This window comes from Nyctibius grandis, chromosome 1 (genome assembly GCF_013368605.1).
Source record: "Nyctibius grandis isolate bNycGra1 chromosome 1, bNycGra1.pri, whole genome shotgun sequence".
Lineage (NCBI taxonomy): Eukaryota > Metazoa > Chordata > Aves > Nyctibiiformes > Nyctibiidae > Nyctibius > Nyctibius grandis.
The window spans coordinates 57,585,699-57,607,578 of NC_090658.1; the positions used below are offsets into that span (position 1 = coordinate 57,585,699).

Below are 21,880 nucleotides of genomic sequence, written 5' to 3' on the forward strand. Positions count from 1 at the left end.
AACTCAAGAGACTTTGCTAATATTCTGAAAGATAGGTTACTCTGACAGTTTAAGTACATCCCTTGTCTCTTTCACATTAGATAATACATCTTAAAACATATGAAAGTAGCTTTTCTGTGCATTTTACAAATCTTATCCATTTTCTTCTTAACTGTGTCTATTATGGTTTTGGATTATTTGTACTTACTCTACTTGATTTTGGTCACTCATCCTGCCCAGCTCAGCAGCCTGGGTAGCTCAGAGACTGGACACGCCTCAGGGATTATGCTTTTTTTCCTATTTTTAATGTGTCTTGAGTTGTTTGCTTTGTTAGGAAGAAGAAATGAAAGATGTAGTACGGTTTCAACTATGTATGCCAAGCAATCCAATATCCATTCTCACACCCTTAGACAACTCCCATCTGCATTCTAGTGCTGGGTTAAATTTCAGTGTTTACCTCAACTTCTGTATCTCTTTTTCTTTTTTAAGCAAGTAAACTCTGCATAAAGTTTTGAGTTGAATTCCATTGGATTTTATTTTCTTTCTAAGTTTTCAAATGCCAAAGTTCAAAGTCATTGTTAAGTGGAATGTATTGTAATGCTCAGAGAAATAAGGTGAATTTGCTGACAAGTGAGGAGCTTTGGCCATGCTTTACTGCACCCTTTTTGTGGATGTCACCTCAGACTTGCAATACTTTTCTCAAGATAATACTGGGGGATGTGGCACAAGATTTTTTTTTTATTAGTCACACAGTGTTTCTGGAAGAGACCTGTGTTAGGATGAAGGAGTAACATAAATATTTAGTGTAATATGACTCATCATTTTTATCAGCACGGGTTTGGGAGGAGGCAACATTACTCAACAGCTGTTAACCTCAAGTGAGTTATTTAATTCATCTCAAACAACGTTAGTGAAACTTCTATTACACACAGCTCTATATGATGCACATGTCTTAAGCATTTCAGAAAAAAAAAATGGTTTTAGGAATGTTTTAGATAACTTGGGAAATGTTTTATTTGGGACCGTTTCTGCAATCCATATGTCTGTGAAGCTTGTTACATACCAGGGAATTTGTAGGGCAGAAGAGAAAGCTATCAGATTGTCTGCAAATTAATTTTAGTCAGGACCTATTTCCTTAGAAGTGTCACAAACTTAAAGTTCGTTGTCTTCTTATACTAACTGGAACAGGTACAACATACTGAAAAGAAGGAAAGCTTCCCTCTACTTACCCTTCCCCTGATATTCAGATCCTGTTTATATCTCTAGAGGGTAAGGAAGTAGAGACATTAAACCTAACACTTGGTTGAACCTAAACTTTCCTGAAACGTTTACTTTGGGCAAGGAAGAGGGAAAATTTGGAGAAGGAAAAATTGCTTTTGTGGCAAAAACAATTACGCACCAGGGGATATCAGGAAAAATTTCTTCACTGAAAGGATTATCAAGCATTGGAACAGGCTGCCCAGGGAAGTGGTGGAGTCACCATCCCTGGAGGTATTTAAAAGACAAGTAGATGTGGTGCTTAGGGGTGTGGTTTAGTGGTGGACTTGCTAGTGTTAGGTTAATATTTGGACTCGATGATCTTAAAGGTCAAAACAATTCATCCAACCAAAACAATTCTATGATTCTATAATTTCTTATTTTACTGCTTCTAAGTGCAGCTATTGGAATCTTCCTGGAGAATGAATTCTGACCATGGGGAGAAAGCTGGTGTATCTCAGTGACCAAAAGGAGTTGCAGGGGTAGTTATAATTTCATGGTAAGTGTGTTCAGGTTACATGATTTCACTAGGAAGGGCCAGGTAAAAAGCATCCCACTGGCTGTCCAGGCTGGTGGGGAGGCTAGTTCCTGCTCTCAGCAGTGCCTGGGTAGGCAGGAAAGACATTTAGGTCTGCTTAAGGCTACTCGTGAGACTGAGCTTCCTAAGAGGAGAAGAGGTAAGTTTGTGCTTGAGAGATCAGCTTACCTTATGGCTTCACGGTGGCATATGGTACCACAGCTTGGTACAAGGCTACTGCTTCCATGTACCGGGCTCTGTTCTGCAATTTCTGCCAGTACTGTAATATCTTAGAGTAATGACTGTATATAAATAGAAACTGAAATGAGTTAGCCAAGTCTGTGTTGCATCATCCCTTAAATGGAATTCCTGAGGAAATTAGGGGCCACCATGTAGTGGGAAGAAGGCACGTATGGTATTTACAACAGCCCCATGAGAAATGCCCAAGAAGGGGAAGTGGCTTAAATCCTGCTTTTCTCTCAGCTCACTCGCAGCCCTGAATTGGGGTTGTGTAGGATTGAGACTCAAAGCCCCTCTTGTTCTTGGATAATTATGTCATCCTTTTCTCTGCAGACAAATTTGTTAACCTCCAAAAGCAGCAGGAAAAGTGAGAGGAGGTGATTGCACTGACCTCCAGTACAGACAACTTCTCTGAAGGTTCCTTGATTCTCTGCCTCTAAATGAACAGGGCTCAAATCTACATCTACCAGAAGATTGACTTGGTTGCCAAGCTACAGGCTGAACTGATCAAGAGTACCTTCCACCCTTTCTTTTAGTATTGCTGCAAATTGAAACACTTATAGGGCTAAAGAGCCCATAAGAATGAGGGACCCTATTTTTGCATTCTGTAGCGATTGCCATTCCTGGGAAGGAGAGGTCTTGGAGTTAGGTCTTGTTTTCTAAGAAACAGAAACATCCTCCTAATGTTTCTTCCTAAGAAACATCCTGATCAGCTGTCAGCAGGTGAGAGTGCTCTTTGGTTATTCTCAGTCCTTCCTTTTGGTTCCTACAAAGGCATATTTGAAGTTGAGTGTTGTCAGTGCAGAATTGGAGAACTTGGCTTGTGATGATTGTTAGTGAAGTTAGCAATTCTACAGGATGGTTTGGACATGCCCTTGCAATACCAAAAGTGCTTCCAGGTTAGAAATACAATTATCTGAAATTGAAGTTATGTTAAATAGCAGATGGTTGGTCTTGACAGTTGAAAAAAAGCTTCCTTTGAATGCTGTGCAGCTGAATGTGGAGTTAGTTACTCTGGTGTGCAAGAAAGTGACTTGTCTGGAAGAACCAATCTGACAACATAATCATCCTTTGAAAGAGAAACAGACCAAGTTTAACTGTCATCATGCAGTCTTAAAATCAGATCTTAATAGGTCAATGATGAAGCAAATGATTTGAGGTAGGTCTGAGGTGCATTGTATCTACTAAGACAGATTTTTCTTATGTAGGTAAAATATTAATTTGTATGTTAGAATATCAAGAATCTGTAAGCTTCAAATACTGTTCAGAGACATTGTATTTGAGTTATTTCAACCTGTCATCTAATGGTATCGACTAGAAGAGAGAAACGAAGTCAGTGCTAATGCTAACACGCAGGAGCGTGGTTGTCTGGTTACACTATTCAAGCAGCTGAATCTTATGTGTATAACAACAGGTATGCCTGGAAAAAATCCAGATCCCTGAGTCCTTGTTAACATATTTTGCTTTTGCTATTCCCTTATTTCAGTGGTGGATACAAATGACAGATTCCTGCGCAAAATAACAGTTGGGCAGGCAAGTACGGAGAAAGGATTTGTCCGTCAGGTACGTAAAGGCAGTTAACATATCTCATTCTGGACAGACTTTGCTTTAGAGGCTGAGAGATGTTTCTGCAGCTCTTTCAGCATACTACTTTGAATTGCAACGCTAACATCTGTTGCTGTTGTATAGTATTCTTGCAGTGGAACTGATTGTATTAATGAGTAACCGAGTCTGAAGTTTCAGAAACAGAAACCAATGCATATTGCACAATGTGTTGAAAGCACTTGAAAAAAAATGCGTATGTTAGGGGTTCAACATTGTCATCCTATGAGTATAAAAGGTGCCCTTATGCCCTCATAAAGTTAACTTGTATGATTTTTCTTACTTTTTTTAAGTCCACCAAACTATTTATGTAGTATTTATATAATTTAAATGTTTATATATATAATTTAATGTTAAAAAATTGAGGGGAGGGGTGGGTCATGTGTTGTTGGTCCCATTGGTGAGGACTGAAAATGACCATTAGCTTTTTATTCAAAATTTTTATTTCCCTATCATGCATCTCAGCTTTGGGATCTAAGCTGTAAGAACTTTGAGCATGTGCTTAATTTTTATATGTGGGCTTGAAGGGATAGTTCAGAAAATGAGCATGTGTGTACTTTTCAGCAGTGTAAAAAGCTAACCTACATTACTGTATGAGAGCTTCTGGAAGTTTATTAAAGAACTTACTCATGAATTGAAAGCCAGACTTTTCCAACACTATCTCAACAAGTATTCCTGGCGTCATGTGGGTAAATCCATTTCTGAAACAATGCAGTGTGGAACAGCAATGCCAGCTGGAACAAACTCATTGTGATGATATGGAGTTGCTCCTAATTCCATAAAGATATAGTAATCTAACACTCTGGATCATTAAATTTGTGAGGTTCTAACTATTTTGAGGTGAAGTAAATAGCTATTGTGGTAGAGATAAGGCTTTCATTCATTTTGGAAATCCTGTCTTTAATTTTTCTTCATCATTTCAGACCTCTTCTGGGGCTTGTGCCTAAATAAAGAGACCAAAAAATAGTGCTAATGTTTTTGCTCAATTCAGTAGGTAAAACAGTCAAAATGGAGAGAAGAACCTGAGAGAGAAATCGTAGAATCATAGAATGGTTTGGGTTGGAAGGGACCTTAAAGATCATCTAGTTCCACCCCCACTGCAATGGGCAGGGACACCTTCCACTAGCTCACTTGTTTTGTTTTTGAACACACAGGGTAGAGACTTTTCTGTCTATAACTTACAGAAAACTCAGTATTAGTTAATACTCATCTCTGATAATGGACTGGAACTACAAAATGTCATACTTGATACAAGTTCATTCAACACTTGAGGTGTTTTGCTATGTTTAGATTCATTTCAGTGACTCAATGTGATGATTAGCTTTGAGCCAGGTTCTGCCAGGCTTACTGTGCAGCATTTTACCACTGTAATTATGCTGCTGGGTTAAATATGGGTTGTTTTATTATGGAGTACTAGTTGACATATGGCTGTCAAATGTTGCTTCTCTACTGTTTTGGCTAAAATGACCTTGATGTATTCATTTTTGATGTGTTGGACTGATGCGTATCCATTCACATTTAACATGGAGTTAGTGACTCAAGAAATAGAGAACAGTTAGGAAAACTCATTTCAGAGCCTAGCCAGAGATCCAGAGAAAACAGCACTTCATAGTTAACAGATGCATATTATAAATATTTGGAGTGATGTTCTAGCACTCTTAAAATCAATGACACCTGTGTAAAATGGCAGAGCACAGCAGGAACAAAAGTCTGCATTTTAATGAACAGGGATGCTGTGGTTTCTACAGAGTATTAGATGAGTGATGCCCTTGATCCTGCAATTGAATCCATTTGGGTGGATCCTTTCATCAATAGAGAACTGACTTTACAGCTAAAGCTTCTGTCAGCACTTCATAGGTGTATAAAGGTATTAGAGTTAAAATAGCACCTGCTACCACAGTCTTTTGTGCCTTTTTTTTCAATTAAATATTATGTCACTTTTTGAGCATCTACCTGGGGTTGTTTTTCCTGTCCTTTTGGGGTTATACAGAAACAACGATCATAAAAACTTATTTTTTGGTCTTCTGATAAACATCCTGATAAAGTTAGGTAATATTCCAGTATACGGGTTGGGCATAGATTTCTCAGACTTATTTCCTATCTTGCATGTGCTGCAATGACTTACCAGGGACATTCTTAACTTCAGAAAGACAGTAGCATCCATGTCATCACAACGCTAACAGTGTTCATTGTGTACCCAGCTATTCTGTAGAACTGCTTCCAGGGAATACAGAAAATCTGCTTTGTAACTTCAGCATTTCATTTGAATCCCTATGCTGAAAACCTCAATTACAGGTTTATTTTTGGGTTTATGTGGTGTATATCTCTCCCTGTCTGTGCCCAACGCAGAGAATTGCTTGGGTGTCTTCAGAAGTTTTGACTACCATGCAGGTACATAGAAACCAGCCTGAATAGGGCTGCTCGGGGCTGTAGCTGTCAAGACAGAACCTAAAAGCAGGGACATAGGTTAGAAAAGGGCAGGAGATGTTAAAGTACTAGGCAAATGGATAGGAATAGTAAGGTATATGTTGAACAGTTCTCTATGTAGATGCTTCTTAAAAACAGGCAAAGCCCTCAATTAGAACAGATTCCTCTGGTGTAGTCAGTGTGGGATACATCTGACACAGAAACAGTCCTGGGGGCTTTTTTTACATAGATAGCGGTAGGATGTCAATTACTAAATCTTTGTATAGATAATTGCTGGAGATGGAGACATTACTAAAGAAGCTGTAGTTCTTGTTCACTCCCAACATTGCATTCCTATCACGTAATACATGAGTGACTTTGCCTTTCTTCTCTGTTTACATTCTGACAGCATATGGCCTGGGCTTTACTAATAGTAAGTGAGGACAAATACTGTTAATGTGTACTGCAAGCTTTTAAGGAAAAGTAAGGACCACAGGTTGTGTTGTGCTGAAATACTGCACTATTGCTCTTCTACAAGAGCAATAGAACTGATGCCACATACAGTTCTTGGTTTTTTTTTTAGTGTATGTATTTGTTCTTTTTAAAAAAAAAGGGGGAGGGCGAAGATGTATTTTACATTATCATAAGTCAAGCACAAAACTTAGCAGCATAGATGCTAAATTTTGAGTTTATGTAGAAAAAGAATGATCAAATGTAACAAGAATGTTTTTGAAACCAGAATAAAAAACTTTCGGAGAGCATTACAGAAAAAAACTCTCACAATGCTGTGCTCATGCCAGTAAAGCTCAGAGCACATCTGGTGATTTTCTTTTTTGCCACAGGAAAAAAAAATCTTGGTCCTTCAGGGAGCTTCTGCTAAGGATAATGTGAGCCAAGGGGCTAAGCACTCTGCAAGACTGATCCCCAAGTAAATGAAGTGTAATGGAGAACATTAATGAAGGAATATAAACAAAGTGTTTGAAGTTACTCTAGTCTGAGTAATCTCAAAAGCTGTGGGTTAAAATTTAGAACTTGTTTGAATTGCAGTGTGAAATCTGTCTTTCCTGAGTCTATTCCTGATGACTCCCTATGAGTATTTGACCTGACTTTGATTTGGTTCATGGTTCTTATTTCTATTGTACAGGCTCAGTTTGATATTGCTGTTGCAAGTGAAATTATGGCCATCCTGGCACTTACCACCAGCCTGCAAGATATGAAGGAGAGACTGGGGAAAATGGTGGTGGCTAATGACAAGAAAGGAGAACCGGTAACAGCAGAGGATTTGGTATGTTCAGTGCTGTAGACCTGTGAATAACCTCTGATGCATTTGTTTTGCCTCTTGAAGCGTTAGAAAGGCAGGTGCATGCCAAGGATTTTGCTTTGAACAGCACAGTCAGATATTGAAGAAAGATCATCTTCTGGGCCAAAACTTGCTCACAATGAGAACAAGATGTAGAACTCATTTCTCCAACTCTCTGGTAACATCTGGTTCAGGAAGTATCTGGTCTCCATAACCTACTTGGATAGTTTTCTGCAGTTCTTAAGGCAAAAAAAATTGGGGCTGGAGGGAGTCAGAGTGCAGGCTCCTATTTGAGAGAGCTGGTAATGTTTGCTACTGCACTTGTAAAGTGTGCTCAGATGTTACAATGATAGTTACCACATGAATGCTTATACCACTAAATGAGAATGGAAACAAGCTGTTCTTAATTCATACGTTTCTGATAGTGCTTGGGATAAGGTTATCTCTTCACATCATCAAGGCTTTTTATTCCTTACCTTCATTAGTTAGTTGCTGTTTCCTCATTCCTTACTTGAGCTTCTGAAAGAAGTCAATCTGTCTTTCCTTTATATCAAATTCTAGCCCTTACAATCAGGCTGTGAGTCAGTAAACAGTGGCTGGAAGCTCATACATGTTTGTGTATGGCAGGTTCTGGTGCAGCCAGAAGCTACCAAGTAACCCTTGCAATCCAATTGTATGCCAGGAGTAGGCTCACTGTGATTGGCACTAGTTTACTCTAACATCACGCTACTTGAATTCTGAAGCCTAATTGCGAAATTAAGTTCATATGTTGCAGATTGACAGCACACCCTAACTACAACAAATATGATAATGCTTTGCTTTTATGCTTTTTTGTCATCTAAATATATCCTGATAGCAACTGTGATATGTTTTGGAGCTGTGTTTTCATGCCACCCTACTGGCAATGACTACCTGTATCACAAAGACTATATGTGCTTTTACCTGTTTGTCCCTTTTAAGTGGACATCTACACAAACTTGCTACGTTTTTAGAATGAGCAAAGGAACCAGTATCTTACCTTCTCAGCAAAGATAGCAAATCCACAAGCCAGGAGTACCTTCACAGCCTTAATGGATTCCAGTTTATTAAGGAAAAGAAAACATAGTATCTAGCTTGCCTGGATTTAAGATTGAAATTAAGATAAGGGTACCAAAATTTCAAAGTACAATCATCATTAAAATTCAAAGCAAATCAACTGCTCCCAATTATGCAGGAGACATGAAGAACTGCATTTAATATTCTAGCTGTTGAAGTTTTGATTTTACTTTTCACAGAATCACAGAATCACAGAATGTTAGGGAGTGGAAGGGACCTCGAAAGATCATCTAGTCCAATCCCCCTGCCGGAGCAGGATTACCTAGACCATATCACACAGGAACGCGTCCAGGCGGGTTTTGAATGTCTCCAGAGAAGGAGACTCCACAACCTCTCTGGGCAGCCTGTTCCAGTGTTCGGTCACCCTCACCGTAAAGAAGTTTTTCCTCATATTTAAGTGGAACCTCCTGTGTTCCAGCTTGCTTGCACCCGTTGCCCCTTGTCCTGTCAAGGGATGTCACTGAGAAGAGCCTGGCTCCATCCTCTTGACACTTGCCCTTTACATATTTAGAAACATTAATGAGGTCACCCCTCAGTCTCCTCTTCTCCAAGCTAAAGAGACCCAGCTCCCTCAGCCTCTCCTCATAAGGGAGATGTTCCACTCCCTTAATCGTCTTTGTGCGCTGGACTCTCTCTAGCAGTTCCCTGTCCTTCTTGAACTGAGGGGCCTAGAACTGGACACAATATTCCAGATGCGGCCTCACCAGGGCAGAGTAGAGAGGGAGGAGAACCTCTCTCGACCTGCTGACCACACCCCTTCTAATACACCCCAGGATGCCATTGGCCTTCTTGGCCACAAGGGCACACTGCTGGCTCATGGTCATCCTGTTGTCCACTAGGACCCCCAGGTCCCTTTCCCCTACGCTGGTCTCCAACAGGTCTGCCCCCAACTTGTACTGGTACATGGGGTTGTTCTTGCCCAGATGCAGGACTCTACACTTGCCCTTGTTATATTTCATTAAATTTCTCCCCGCCCAACTCTCCAGCCTGTCCAGGTCCCTCTGAATGGCTGCGCAGCCTTCCGGCGCGTCAGCCACTCCTCCCAGTTTTGTGTCATTAGCGAACTTGCTGACAGTGCACTCTATTCCCTCATCCAAGTCATTAATGAATATATTGAATAGTACTGGTATAAATTGAATAAATTCAATTGCATAGCTTTGTCTTTGCCAAATAGAGGGAAGTGGGGAATGAGTTACCTTATAATGCATACACAAAAACTTTAAAATAATTCAGTGTCAAAATTAAAACTACATGTGAAATACATGATTTTAATCTTGATGCTACTTTTGTATGAAGGTACTTTAACATATTAATATTGCCAAAATATTTAACCTGTCTTCCACCACTTAATGCTAATCAGCTTGATGAATGAAAGCAGTTGCTTTTCCGTAGTCTGTTTCATCTGCAGTTGCTCTGTGGAAATATAATGTTAAGGCTGAAATTATGAACAGTGCACAAAGAACTTGAAAATTTTTCCAGTAAGTCCCTAAAATGGAAGTAGTGCGCAGCAAAATGTCTGTTACTAATTCGGTTTTCTTTGGCCTTTTTGTAAACAATCTTCCTTTGCTTAGTGTCTCAATCATTTGATAGTGTCACTTGTGCTGAACATGTTTTTCTCATTCTTCTTTAAAGCAATGTTCTATATTATACAATAGAACTGGCCAGAAAAAAAATTCATCACAGTGTCAAGGATATGTATTATGACCATCTGCAGCTATGCTGCTGCATTCTTTTTCTTATGCAGATTCTCTTCTTCATATCATGCACAGGGAGGACTTGCATGCATATCATGATTGTGAAGTGCAGAAACTCATACCTCCTTTGTTGCGGAGTGTGTTACAAGTGAGGATGAGAACTATGGGAAAAACAGGAAGGTGATTTCATGGTTAAGGCAGAAAACTGCCTTTTTAGAGAGTTGGATTCTATTCTTGTGTTTTTGACAAAGCTTATGTGTGATGCTGTGTCTGTAGAAACTGATTCTTACAGTACAGGAGGAGCTGTGCATTCCTTAATCTGGCTTGATACCCAGGAGCTAAACAGCTGATATCTATGGAAAGAGTGAAACACCATCAAGAACTTTGAACCAGGAGAAATTATTTTATGTTGTCTCAGGTTGAGCATCCAAAATTGGTGAACACTTTTGAGTTTGATCCTTGTGTGTGCTAGTTTCTCTTCTGAAGACAGGAACAATTGTCCATTTCTGCAGACTTATTAATATTGGTGAAGAAGTCAGATGCCGTGGTGTTGGGATTTAAGGAATGCCAGAAAAGGAAATTAGTAGTAGGTTTTCTTTCTAAGATTTCTTTACCAAATTAAATACTGGTTACTTTGTGCGAGGGGAGAGGGCTTATGAATAACTGTACTGCACTTATGAATGTGTACTGTATAAAGTTGAATCCTCTGGAAGCAATAGTAGGAGATGCATAATCAAACACCATACTGTATCATAATTCATATGTACAAAGAAGATAAATTTCAGTTCTTTTGGGTGGCATTTCATCTCTGTTCCTGGTTTCTTTCCCCAGGTGGTCAGCCTGTTTGAACGGCTTGCAACTAAACCTACTGTTTTCAGACTTTAAATGCAGTATCTACTCTTCCCCCTGCTGCTTGTGCTGCCTGTGTTGTTATTATGCTTCTGCAAGCCCAGCTTTTGACCCCTCTTCATTTGGACTGCACAGGTGGTATCTCTTCCTTGAACGTGTTAGAAAAGGATTCCTGTAGGATCCAGGAGAAGAGATCATTGCTTGTGGTCCAGGTGTCCAGGCCCAGAGCTGGTCCAGCCTGGTGCAGACTGCAGATACAGTTGTTACACCCTAGGCTGTAAGCACATTGCAGCTAAAGCTTTCTGGGCAGGATGGGGCAGGGCTAAGCAATCACTAATGAGTATCTGTGAACTGTAATTTACTTTTTCCCAGGGTTTGTATCTTGAGCAAATTTTCAGATGTGGTAAGAGGTTTGATGTGAAGCCATTCTCCTCCTGAATTTTCATCCTTCTTTCGAGTCAGGATCAGAGAGGAGGTGAAGCTTTATAGCTCAGAAAGGAAAGATCTCAAGACAACTGAACTTAGGAAAAACCATGTACATGGTTTCCGAATACTCTGAATCCAAGAACAGTTCAATCATTTTGACTTAAATTTTCTTAAAACCAAATCAAGTTTAAAAGCTTGAATCTGTCATAGCCACTTGACATGGAACATTTTAGCTCAAAGAACTGCAATTTTAAAGGCAGCATTATCATGGGAAATACCACACAACTTGAATAATGGGTGGTGGTCTGTCCTACCTGTCACTTAAAAAAATTCTGGGGTTCATGTTTTATGTATACTACCCAGATTAAATTTATGCAAGTTTAAATGTTTGACAGTAGTCTTTAGTTCATTGGAATCTATGTGAACCAAAACTGCTAAACCCTTCTCTGTGATTTGTTTCCAGATGTGCATACAATATACTTCACAACAACACAATTGCTCTTAATTTTGACTTTGTATGCAAGATATTTATAATAATACAATAGTAAAACCTAAAATACACATTGGCAGATATAAACCAGATGCAGAGGCAGCCTAGGAGTAACAGAAAAAAGATAAATTGAATATATCATGAATTGTGGAGACTCCTTCCACAAGAGTAGTGGATTAAATATCTCCTCTGTAATGGAACATACAGAAGCCTTTCCCAAAATGTGGTGCTCATTGTACAGTATTTTTAAGACTGAATTGCTTTTTGGCTTTTACAGTGTAGTAGAATTTTGATGGACACATGCCATATCTTTATGTGAAATTAAATGGGTATGTATGCCCTAGATCAGTATTTCAACAGCTATGAAAAATATTAAATAAATATGTCACTCTTTTTTTAAATAAGACTTCTTCTCAGCTTACTTTCTGTGCCATGCTGTTAGATTTCAATAATTCCAGGACCAAAAAAAGTAGCTTCATATTTACTTTTATAAATGATCTGTCAGATGAATATTTTGTTCTCTGATTCATCAGAAACCTTGTGTACATACTTCACTTTAAACACAAGTGGTTGCAGTTCTTCTCAGCTTACGGTTTAGAGTTTCTTTTTTTACAGAACTGATAATGCAGAAAAATATTATCATTTCATTAGAGACTATATTTTCAAATGAAGGGAAGTTACAAGTGCTTCATTATTTTTCTTATCAAGAAAAGAGTTTTTCTCTGCCTTTCCATCAGTGTAACCCTTATTCATTTCACAGTGGTTACTCTCAGTCACCTTCCTTGTCATCTAATGCTGGCTTTCATTTCCACTCTGGCTAGACTTCGGAGACTGCTCCACTGGAAGTTGCTTTGAAAGTATTTTGGTTTTTCATCTAAGTTTACCTTTCCTGTGTCACATGTGTAATTTATTTTGTGCCCTATGATCCTTGCTGTCCTGGGGAGCATACCTGCCCCGATGGCTGGTGGATAGATGGAAGGGGTATTATTTTCAGAAGTACTTGGGATCAGTTCCAGGGGGGAACTCAGGAGAGTTGGGTGTCCATATACGTTTGATTCGGAGTCCTACTTCTTTCTTCTGACAGTGAGTTAGTGGAAAGCTGATGATCCTTGGGCTCTCACTCACTTAATTAGTGTGTAAGTGTCTAAGCCTCTAATTCTTTTATAAAAAATTTATCTACCTTCTCTGAATTGGAAATGGGATCCTGATTCCTTAAACAGCTTTGAGAATCAGATCCAGGACTTTGAGTGAGCTGTCGGAATTCTTTGCTAGCTGCTTGGAGGACTGGGGATATGAAGGAATGCAAACTTTATTCTGACAGAGTCATGTCAGATAGATATGAAAACTTGATTGGCTCTTTAGCTTTTAAGGACTGTTGTTGACACCAAACCTGTTTAAGAACCATGGAAGGCAGATAGACATGATATGTGCTAATTGGAGTCTTAGCATATTTTTTTCTTTGCTTTCAGCTTCACATACAATGAGTTGTTGTGTCAGAATGCATATCTAATATGGATGGAGTTTCCCAAAAAGTTAAAATTCATAGGAAGTATTTGGGATTTTTGCTTCACTGTTTTTATCAGATTGATGAAGAACCATCAGAAAGCAAAGGAGACAGGATTTGAGCCATTATTGTCTATGAGGGGGACGGGGAGAAAAAGTGTCCTGTTTTTATTTTATATTTTACTTCTCCCCCAAAGCCTTCTTTCCAGTCAACACGTCTTGGGTTAGCAAATGGCTGTTTGCATGCTTACTTTGAAAGAGCTGGTGGTCTCATCCAGCATGAAGTGGACAACAGAAACCCCTAATCAGCTGGGCTACAGTTGTCATGAATTAACACTTGTCAGTCCTTAGCCAGGTTTCCCAAGAAGAGCATTAGGGCTGATCTGTGGCTGCTCAGGTAGTTAACCTTGCCATTGACCAGCTGGGAGATCTGATGTAAAGTTTTGCATTTGGCTTTTTTCCTCCAGAAAGCTGCGTAGCTATTACAGTTGCCTTTTACATGGTAAGATTGTAAACTATCTCAGCGCTCATGCACTTGAAAATTATCAGCAGCTGTTTCTCTTTTAGTGTAACAATGAATAGCTTATGCTATATGATGACAGAAAACTGAAGTACAGGAAGAAAATGTAAAATTAACCAACCTTTTCCTTCAGATTTCTATTAGCTGTTGCCTCCTAACTAGTGTGTGTGCATCGTTCTGCTTTCCGGAGACAGAGGATGAACAGCTTAACTAACTGTTACAGTTTTGTGTTGCTAGCAACTAGTGACAAACATAATTTCCTTCAGCTGGGAGTGGAAGGGGAACTGCATCTGGTTTGAGAAATTCTCTCCTAGCTGGCTGCTGAATTGGTCAAACGGCAGGAAAAAAACAGGCAAACTCTGATTTTTTTTTTTTTAATGAATTCAAATTCTGCACTGTGATTAACAGCAAAAAGAATACATTTGTTTTGATAAATTAGTAGGATTAAAAACTGGAGTTTAATGAAGAAAACTGCTAGGATTGAAATCTGTTCCATTTAATTTTAAATTCTTAGAGCTGGGACTGGGTATTTGCTATTTTATTTTGTAAGTGCTTCAGATTTGGAAGTGAATCAAATCAGTTTTATAAAGCAAGTTTTTATATTGAACAGATTTAAAATTTAATATCCTAAGAAATATGCCCACTTTAGAAAGACTTTTACAAATTACTAAAATATAAGAAATCAAAGGAAATAGCAGTGGCAGTTATTTTTACATGGTCCTAAAAAGAAAACTAATTTATGGATAAAGTATTGAAGTTACATTTTATTCTAGCAGCAGAAAATTTTATGCGATACTTATTAAATGAACCTTTATGAAACATTGTTGAGATTTGTTCTGAATTTTTAAGTTCTTTATCTAAAATAAGTAGTTTATAATCTTACCAATTAAAACAGTCTGTAGCTATAAAGGAGCCTGTAGGAGTGAAAAGCAACAATAATTTCATTTATCTTTTTAACATATTTTTCCTTTTCCTTGTATTTAGGCCGTCAGCTTTGGATTCAAATGAGAGTAGTTGGGTACATGTACAAAATGGCACCAGGCTGCTTCTAGAGAAGTGATGGAGCCTCATCTATTCTGGCAGAGGACTGGTGTGCTGGTGTTTCCTTGCGTTTTGATCCAATCTTCTAAAATTAACATACTAAGAAACAGAAGTCTATTTTTTGCTAATTCAGAACAGGGAAAACTGTATTGTTTTGCTACCAGTTTCTCATATCATGTCTTTGTTGGGTCTGTTGGGGTTTATAGATAGTGGGAGTTTACAAAATGCAAAGAGCAAAGAAACATCTTTCCCTCCTCTCTCTCCTTTTCTTCACTCTCCTCCAAGGAAACACTTGCTATGCTTTAGTAGAAACCAGTTTTACTGTTTTGCTTTCAATTCATTTTTATCCGAGGCCAAATATTCTGCTTCATTTTCCGCTGAAGTCTTATGTTCAGATGTGATGCTCAGAAAGGGGAAACTTGAATTTGTATAAAATACTGTACTTATGTAATGACCACGTACTTTTATGTTTTCTTATCTGTCTGTCATTGGGATAATAGCCTACTCAGATAATGTGTCCATGCTTTTCAGCCTTCATTTTAAGCAGTTCACAGCAGCTAGTATTTTTATTTTGCTTTAATGTTTCTTTTCAATACAATAATGTATGAAATTCATTTTTTGTGTTCTCTACTGGATTTTTTTTTCTATCTGTGATCTAATTCTTTCAAAACAAAGCACATACTCTTCTCAAAATCAAAGTAATTTAGGAATGAATCAGAATATATGCTTGTGGTGTCTAGATAGCACTCTACATATAGTCTGATAGTGGTGTGCATACTCTGTAGACTTTTTTTTTTTCTAAAATGGGCATTCATTTTTATGTAGAGGGATGTCATGAATTTTTTTTATTTTAAATTCAGTGTGAAATTTATACTTAATATCCAACGAAATTTTTAGGGAGGAGTAAGATTTTCTTACAACTAAAATGCATCAATTCACTCAGCTCATTTCATCCTCTCATCATCACAACAAGGCACTTCTAACTTTAATCTCGTGATGTATTCATTATCTACTCCTAGTCAACTCTGTGTCTGCTTTCATCCTGTGTCCACTACATATATACTTGTACAAGTCTTGAAAAATACCCTTTCTGGCTGTTGCTAGCTATTGATTGGTGCTATTGATTCTGTCATGAAAGAAATACATCTGTCATTTCTTTAGGTGGTTTTAACAAGTTATTGCCTTCTTGCTTTCTCATGTCTCAATAGCCTTTGCTTCTGCTTCGCCTTTTGTTCCCATGAACACCCTCATGCTGATCACTTAATAACTGTCTCTGGTCTCTCCATGAATTAGGAAGAATATTTACCTGCTGCCTTTTAAGTGAATTCAGAGCAAAATCGTTACTATTTCTGGCACACTCTGTAAATACAGTATGTTGGAAGTCTTGAGGTAACATCTAAAAAAATTCTTTATGCAACAATGTAACACTGCTTATCCATTGTGGTTTATGAGCAAACTTTCTTTTTCTTGTTTTAACTGTAAGCTTAAGTTTGACTCAGAAATGTTGCACCTTAGAACTGTCTTCCTTAAAATGTGGACTCTTGTTTTTTAGGGAGTAACAGGTGCTTTGGCAGTTTTGATGAAAGATGCAATTAAGCCCACACTAATGCAGACATTAGAGGTGAGTATGGCTTATGATGTCTACCCTCCTCCGGCTTTCAAATTCTGTATTGTGCTTGTCGTGCTTCTCTCCAGTGACCGCACTTACCTTTCAAGGTTCAAACCAGGGTCAAATCCATAAAGGCATTTTATCAAATGTTCATTTGTGTATGTTAATTAATCAACTATCTGTATTTATACGTTTTGGTGTTTTTTATTTCCTTTCTTTGAGATTCTGACTTGAGTCATAATTTTGCCTAGTGTTGCAAACAAGCTGCAGTGCACTGTTGAACTGCTTCTGAGCACACTGGCAGGTAGGTTGGGCTTCTGAGTCATAGACTTCCTTCTGTTTCCCATCTTGCTCTTCTAGGGAAGTTTCCTTTATATGTATGTTCCCATGATGATCCCCACAGTCCAGCATTTTGAGTGGAAACTAGATGCTTCACTGAGGCCATTCTATTCTGTATTATAGTTTGTGCTGTTCAGAAACACAGGAGGGTCTTTTTGCCTGTTTACACTTTTGTAAAAGATGGCTTACAGCCACCCTGTCTTGCCATAATACCTTCAGGGACTAAATGAAGCTTTGCTGGTCTATGAGAGGAATATTTTACACTTGCTTGAGTGAGCTTTCTTCCAACAGCTCAAAGAACACAGAATTAGTACAACCTGGCTTTGTGACTGGGCAGCCTAGTATTGCCTTTTCAATAGTAAGCTGAATGATGAGCAATATTCATGGAGAGAGGGAGCAAGAAAAATGGGGAAATCATGAAGCCATTTTGAAAACAAACGCATTTGGAGAAAAATTAATATATATTATTGCAAGTTTGACCATCAAAATTACATAGCTGGAATATTTCACAACAGTTCCTGGTATGGTGGAAAGTTGAAGAATGTAGAAAGATACCACTGCAATCCCCAGTTGGTCAAAACGTCTCATTTCCTGCAGCATGTCAAAGTGATAACTATGTTTTTTGCTTTTGTGTTTGGATAGGGACAGCTTCCTACTCTCAGGGAATATTAGAAAAATAGAATTTAAGTCTATATTATTTTACTATAGCCATCTTAATTATTTTCTCCTGCAATGAACATCCGTTCTTTCATGTGGCTCTATGAAGGATATGTGTGTGTGTCAGAATTTAATATAACATGCAATAGCAGAAACTGGAGGTCACGTAGGATCAAGAATGTCATGGCCAGAACTGTGTATTAAATCGCCACTTGGATAACATTGTGTGCATTAAGCATCAGTGACAAGGTAGCTTTGATTCTGAGTGTTTAGTCTGCGTCACTCTTTGCATTTTGCATATCTGTAAGAAAATAATGTGATTTTGTTGTAGTATTCTAAAAGATGATTATAAATGTCAGAAGAGTTTCTTTTGATAGATAGGCATTTGGTTCTGGGCCTTGCATGCCTTTTTTTTTTTCCACTGTATTTCATTATATTCGCATTTCTATGCAATAAAAATCCTGCCTTTTATGTGGTATTCTTTTCTAGTCTCATCTATGCTATGGCTGAAACATCTGCCAGCTTTCATCAAACACTATTGCTTGTGAGGAGGACCCTGACCACAGTACCCAATGATATTTTTCTCAAAAATTCTTCTTACAAAGTTATTTTTAAAACACCAAACTCAAGCAGCTCAGAAGACTGCTTCATGCTCCACTCCTGCCATTTGAGTCTCAAAAACTTTTGTGACCCTTTGAATACCTGTTGGCCTGCAGGCTAATATGAGTCACCCATCCAAGAATGGAAATCTCCAGCTTGTCTAAATCTTTTCCAAGATAGTGCTGCGCTTTGGCTCATGTGTACCCCTTGTGCAGTGTCATTGCTCTTGTGTAGAGATGCAGTGGCCTGCTCTGTTACTGCCCATGCTGTTGTTGCTGTTCTTGAGCCTCAAGCTTGTGTCATGTCCCATTTTGTGAATAAATACCTTTTATTATCTTTAATTATTCCTCATTAATAGCTTTAAGAGGTGCTAATTTTAATAGCTTTAAGAGGTGCAAATTTTGATAGCTTCAGCTTTCCCAAAAAAAAAGGAGGGGAGCAAGGAAGGTATTTTGCCCTGTACACTTGAATGCAGCACAGTGACCCACCTGTGAGTTTGGAGCCCTCCAGCATGACAGATTTTAAGACAAGCTAATCCTAGTGTACCCTGAGGTGGTGGATGTAATAACATCTCTTCTGCTAGGGAACCACATGTTTGATGAGTGTGTGAGTTGCGAGTCTTTCTTCTTGCAAACCAGAAATTAGGAGAACTTGAAATAAGCCTAGTAAGTAGCATCCAAAAGAAGAGGGACCTCTTAAGTTCCCTAAGAGGTTACCAATAGTAATTGGGCAACATAATCCTAATGCCTTCAGGGAGAGCAAGTTCTCAATACAAGTGTAAAGATCTTTAGCAGCAGCACCACGACTTGACAACAGTAACATCAGAAATGATCCTGTGACAGGGACATCCAGTGTCTACAGCACACTGGTGGGGTAAAAACCAGAATAATATCATTAAACAGAACACAAATGCAGCTCAGACTGTGCTGTGAACCTGTCCTGCAAGTAGGGATGAAACTGTTCACCAAAGCACGTCTTCCAGATCACTTTGGTATTAGGCAATGGCAAAAAGACTGCCTGAGGAGGTGGAACAGGAGACTAGCTGAGTGACTTCGAGCTGATACTGACGGTTAATTTGGCATAATTTGTAAGTGATAGTGCCTGTGGTTAGCAGCAGCTGAAAGTATTCATTGCAGAGATACCTGCACTCCTCTGTGATCTGGTGAAGAGCCTGTAGATAGGTATTGGGTTAAGTTGTGGAGGTCTGAGGCGTTGCTTCTAAGGGCATGTGATAGGGGAGAACAACAACCTACTTGGTAGATTTGCACCAGCTTTATATGAGCGTCTGCGTGCACTGGAGAAGAGGTTGAGAAGTTCATAAATCAAAAATGACTGAATGCCAGTCCTGCATGGAACTGAACTGGCAACTTGTGTCAGTGCTTTTTTTCATACGTGAATTGATGTGTGTATTTTAATTTGCTGGGTTTTAAAGTGGTTTCTTGGTGGATTGATTTCCATCACAACCCTGCTACTCAGTCACCAGAAATGCTGCCTCAAGGCATTAGTGATTGACAGTGTTTCATATGCAGGAATGACAGTAAAATCTCAAAATGGGAAACGTGGGACACTCCACCTACAATAACTGTAGGCTTCAGCAGAACTTACATCCTGTGCTGTAGAATTGAGATTACTTTGTTTGAAATGTACGTAATTACTTCATAGCGTTTACCCATGTTTGTCATGACAGATTTGTTCCCTCATGAGCTGATCCCTTAATGTTTAGCATTTATTTATACCATGTGTAACAGAGCAGCTGCTCTATGGGACAACTCTTTGTAGTTGCAGGCTGGCTGCTCTGGGATGATCTGCTCTTATTACATTTGAAGTGCCACTTACAGTAAAAATGAGGGGAGGATGATAATAAGTATTATAAACATCCTTCTAGGGGCCAGCTAACTTCAAATATTTATTGACATTCTGGGTTTATTTTCTATTACTAAAACTTGGATAATAAAATTTCCTGTATTGAAAACAGTCAGCAGAGTGCATCCCTGGGCCACTGTTTATTTCTCCACGTAGTTTATTAAGAATGTAACGAAAATAAGTGGCACTCTGCAGAGTGGGAAGGATGGGCTGACACAGAGTTACTGAAGCTGGCCCCAGAAGACATTGTTGTCCGTGTTCCAGGGTGTGCCTGAGGCTCCCGAGGTTCTGCTGGAGTTCACTCCCTTCTGTACCTAGACTGTATTTTTCTTCCAGGGTTGCCCTTGTAAAAAGACCATTCAAATAACTCTCCCTTTTCTTCTGGTGGATTTCAGAGCTCCAGGGGAGCGTCTGTCCATGCCAGTGGTTTAGTAGTGGGTTTGGATTTCAAGTTAGTGGCAAAGGGCCTCTTTGCTACCAATATTCTGGATGTTGGATCCCACGCTCCAAGTTTCCTTCCTATCCATGGTATGTGGATGAACTCTTGGAAGCACAATTGCACACGGAATATTGTGGGAGACCTGCCCCGCTCTGTGCATAGCTGCCACCGTATGGACTGGGCTACCCTCTCACTGGCCATGTTTGTGCTTCTGTGTATTGCATCTGCCCATGTGTGCGCTGGGCTCTAATGAGAGAAGCCCTGTACTTGCTTGCCACAAGAAATTAAGGGCTTAAAAGAGTAAAATTAAATTTAGAGAGTAATTAAACACAAAGCAGAATAAATCCCATGGGTTTCAATCTAGTAGCCGAAAAGTGCAGTCTTATTTATTTGAATGCCAGGAGGGTAAATATGGGATTAAAATAGAAGTAAAACTTGAGGAAGTAAAATTTAAACTTCGATTGGTAGAAGTGGTTTGCATTTTATTTTGTATAAGTTATAAGCTCTTTGGGATAGGGATAATCTTTTATTTTGCACAGCACCTCCCATTAGACTGATGCCCAAATATTATAAGAAGCTTTGAAAGTGTACATAGTTCAAGTTAAATTTTTGCATAAATATGTAAAATCCCAATTAATATTGCAGTATGTGGTCATTAGCAGATAGAAAACAGGAAAAAAATTAACCCCAAGTAAACACTATGAAGTCAGTGTGTTATGATGATAATAATCTACATCATTCCTCTTGTTACAGGGTGTGATTTCTGGTTTATTTATTTTTTCTGCTCCTGTTTCTTCTCTAATGTGTATGACGCAGAGTTGTCTTTGGGTTGTAGCTTAATTGTCTAGTTTTTGGAGAATATCCCCTGCCCATATGTATGCATATTCTCCTTTTTCCACTCTTAATCTAAAAAAAAAAAAATAAATCCCTGTTTTATTAGAAGAAACCTGAAGTTTAATGTTGCAGTGGCTAAAAAGTTACTTGTCTTTGCTCTGAATGAAACAATTAATTACGTATAATTACTTCTAAAGGAAGCAATAAGAATAGATGCTTGTTGTTGATGGTGTGTATATGATTTGTATTCAGCGTTACTGAAACAGGAAAATCTGTTTTCTATAGTAACAAGTATTTTGCTAATGTAATCCAATTGTTCTGGTGGTTTATGGAAAACATGGACATTTTTTTGTCTATGTAGGTTGTTTTCTTAAGACACTGGTGGGGGGTGGAACAACCAGCTTTTATTACATGGTTAATAGTTTCTAAGTTGTGGTTCATGGGGCTATTGGATGTGGCCTGAAGCTGATCCACGGAACACTGTCCTCCTTAATTGGTGTTTCTGGTCAAAAATTGAGGAAGATTGCTCAGCAGCTTGTCTGAAATTTTGCAGGTTGGCAGTAGCTCCTAATACAGAATGTGTGAAGAACATTGATAGAGATAATCTGAAGTTGGCTGCT

General features: G+C 38.7%; 1 protein-coding gene across 2 annotated transcripts in view; it reads left to right on the forward strand.

Annotated features, from left to right (window-relative positions):
* The window catches only part of MTHFD1L (methylenetetrahydrofolate dehydrogenase (NADP+ dependent) 1 like), a 165,559-nt gene that overhangs the window by 44,587 nt on the left and 99,092 nt on the right, over nt 1-21,880 (forward strand). For both annotated transcript variants that reach the window (XM_068420859.1, XM_068420942.1), the window contains exons 17-19: nt 3,480-3,556; nt 7,146-7,286; nt 16,472-16,540. In XM_068420859.1, coding sequence (XP_068276960.1) covers nt 3,480-3,556; nt 7,146-7,286; nt 16,472-16,540 — 287 coding nt within the window. The remainder of the gene's footprint in view (nt 1-3,479; nt 3,557-7,145; nt 7,287-16,471; nt 16,541-21,880) is intronic.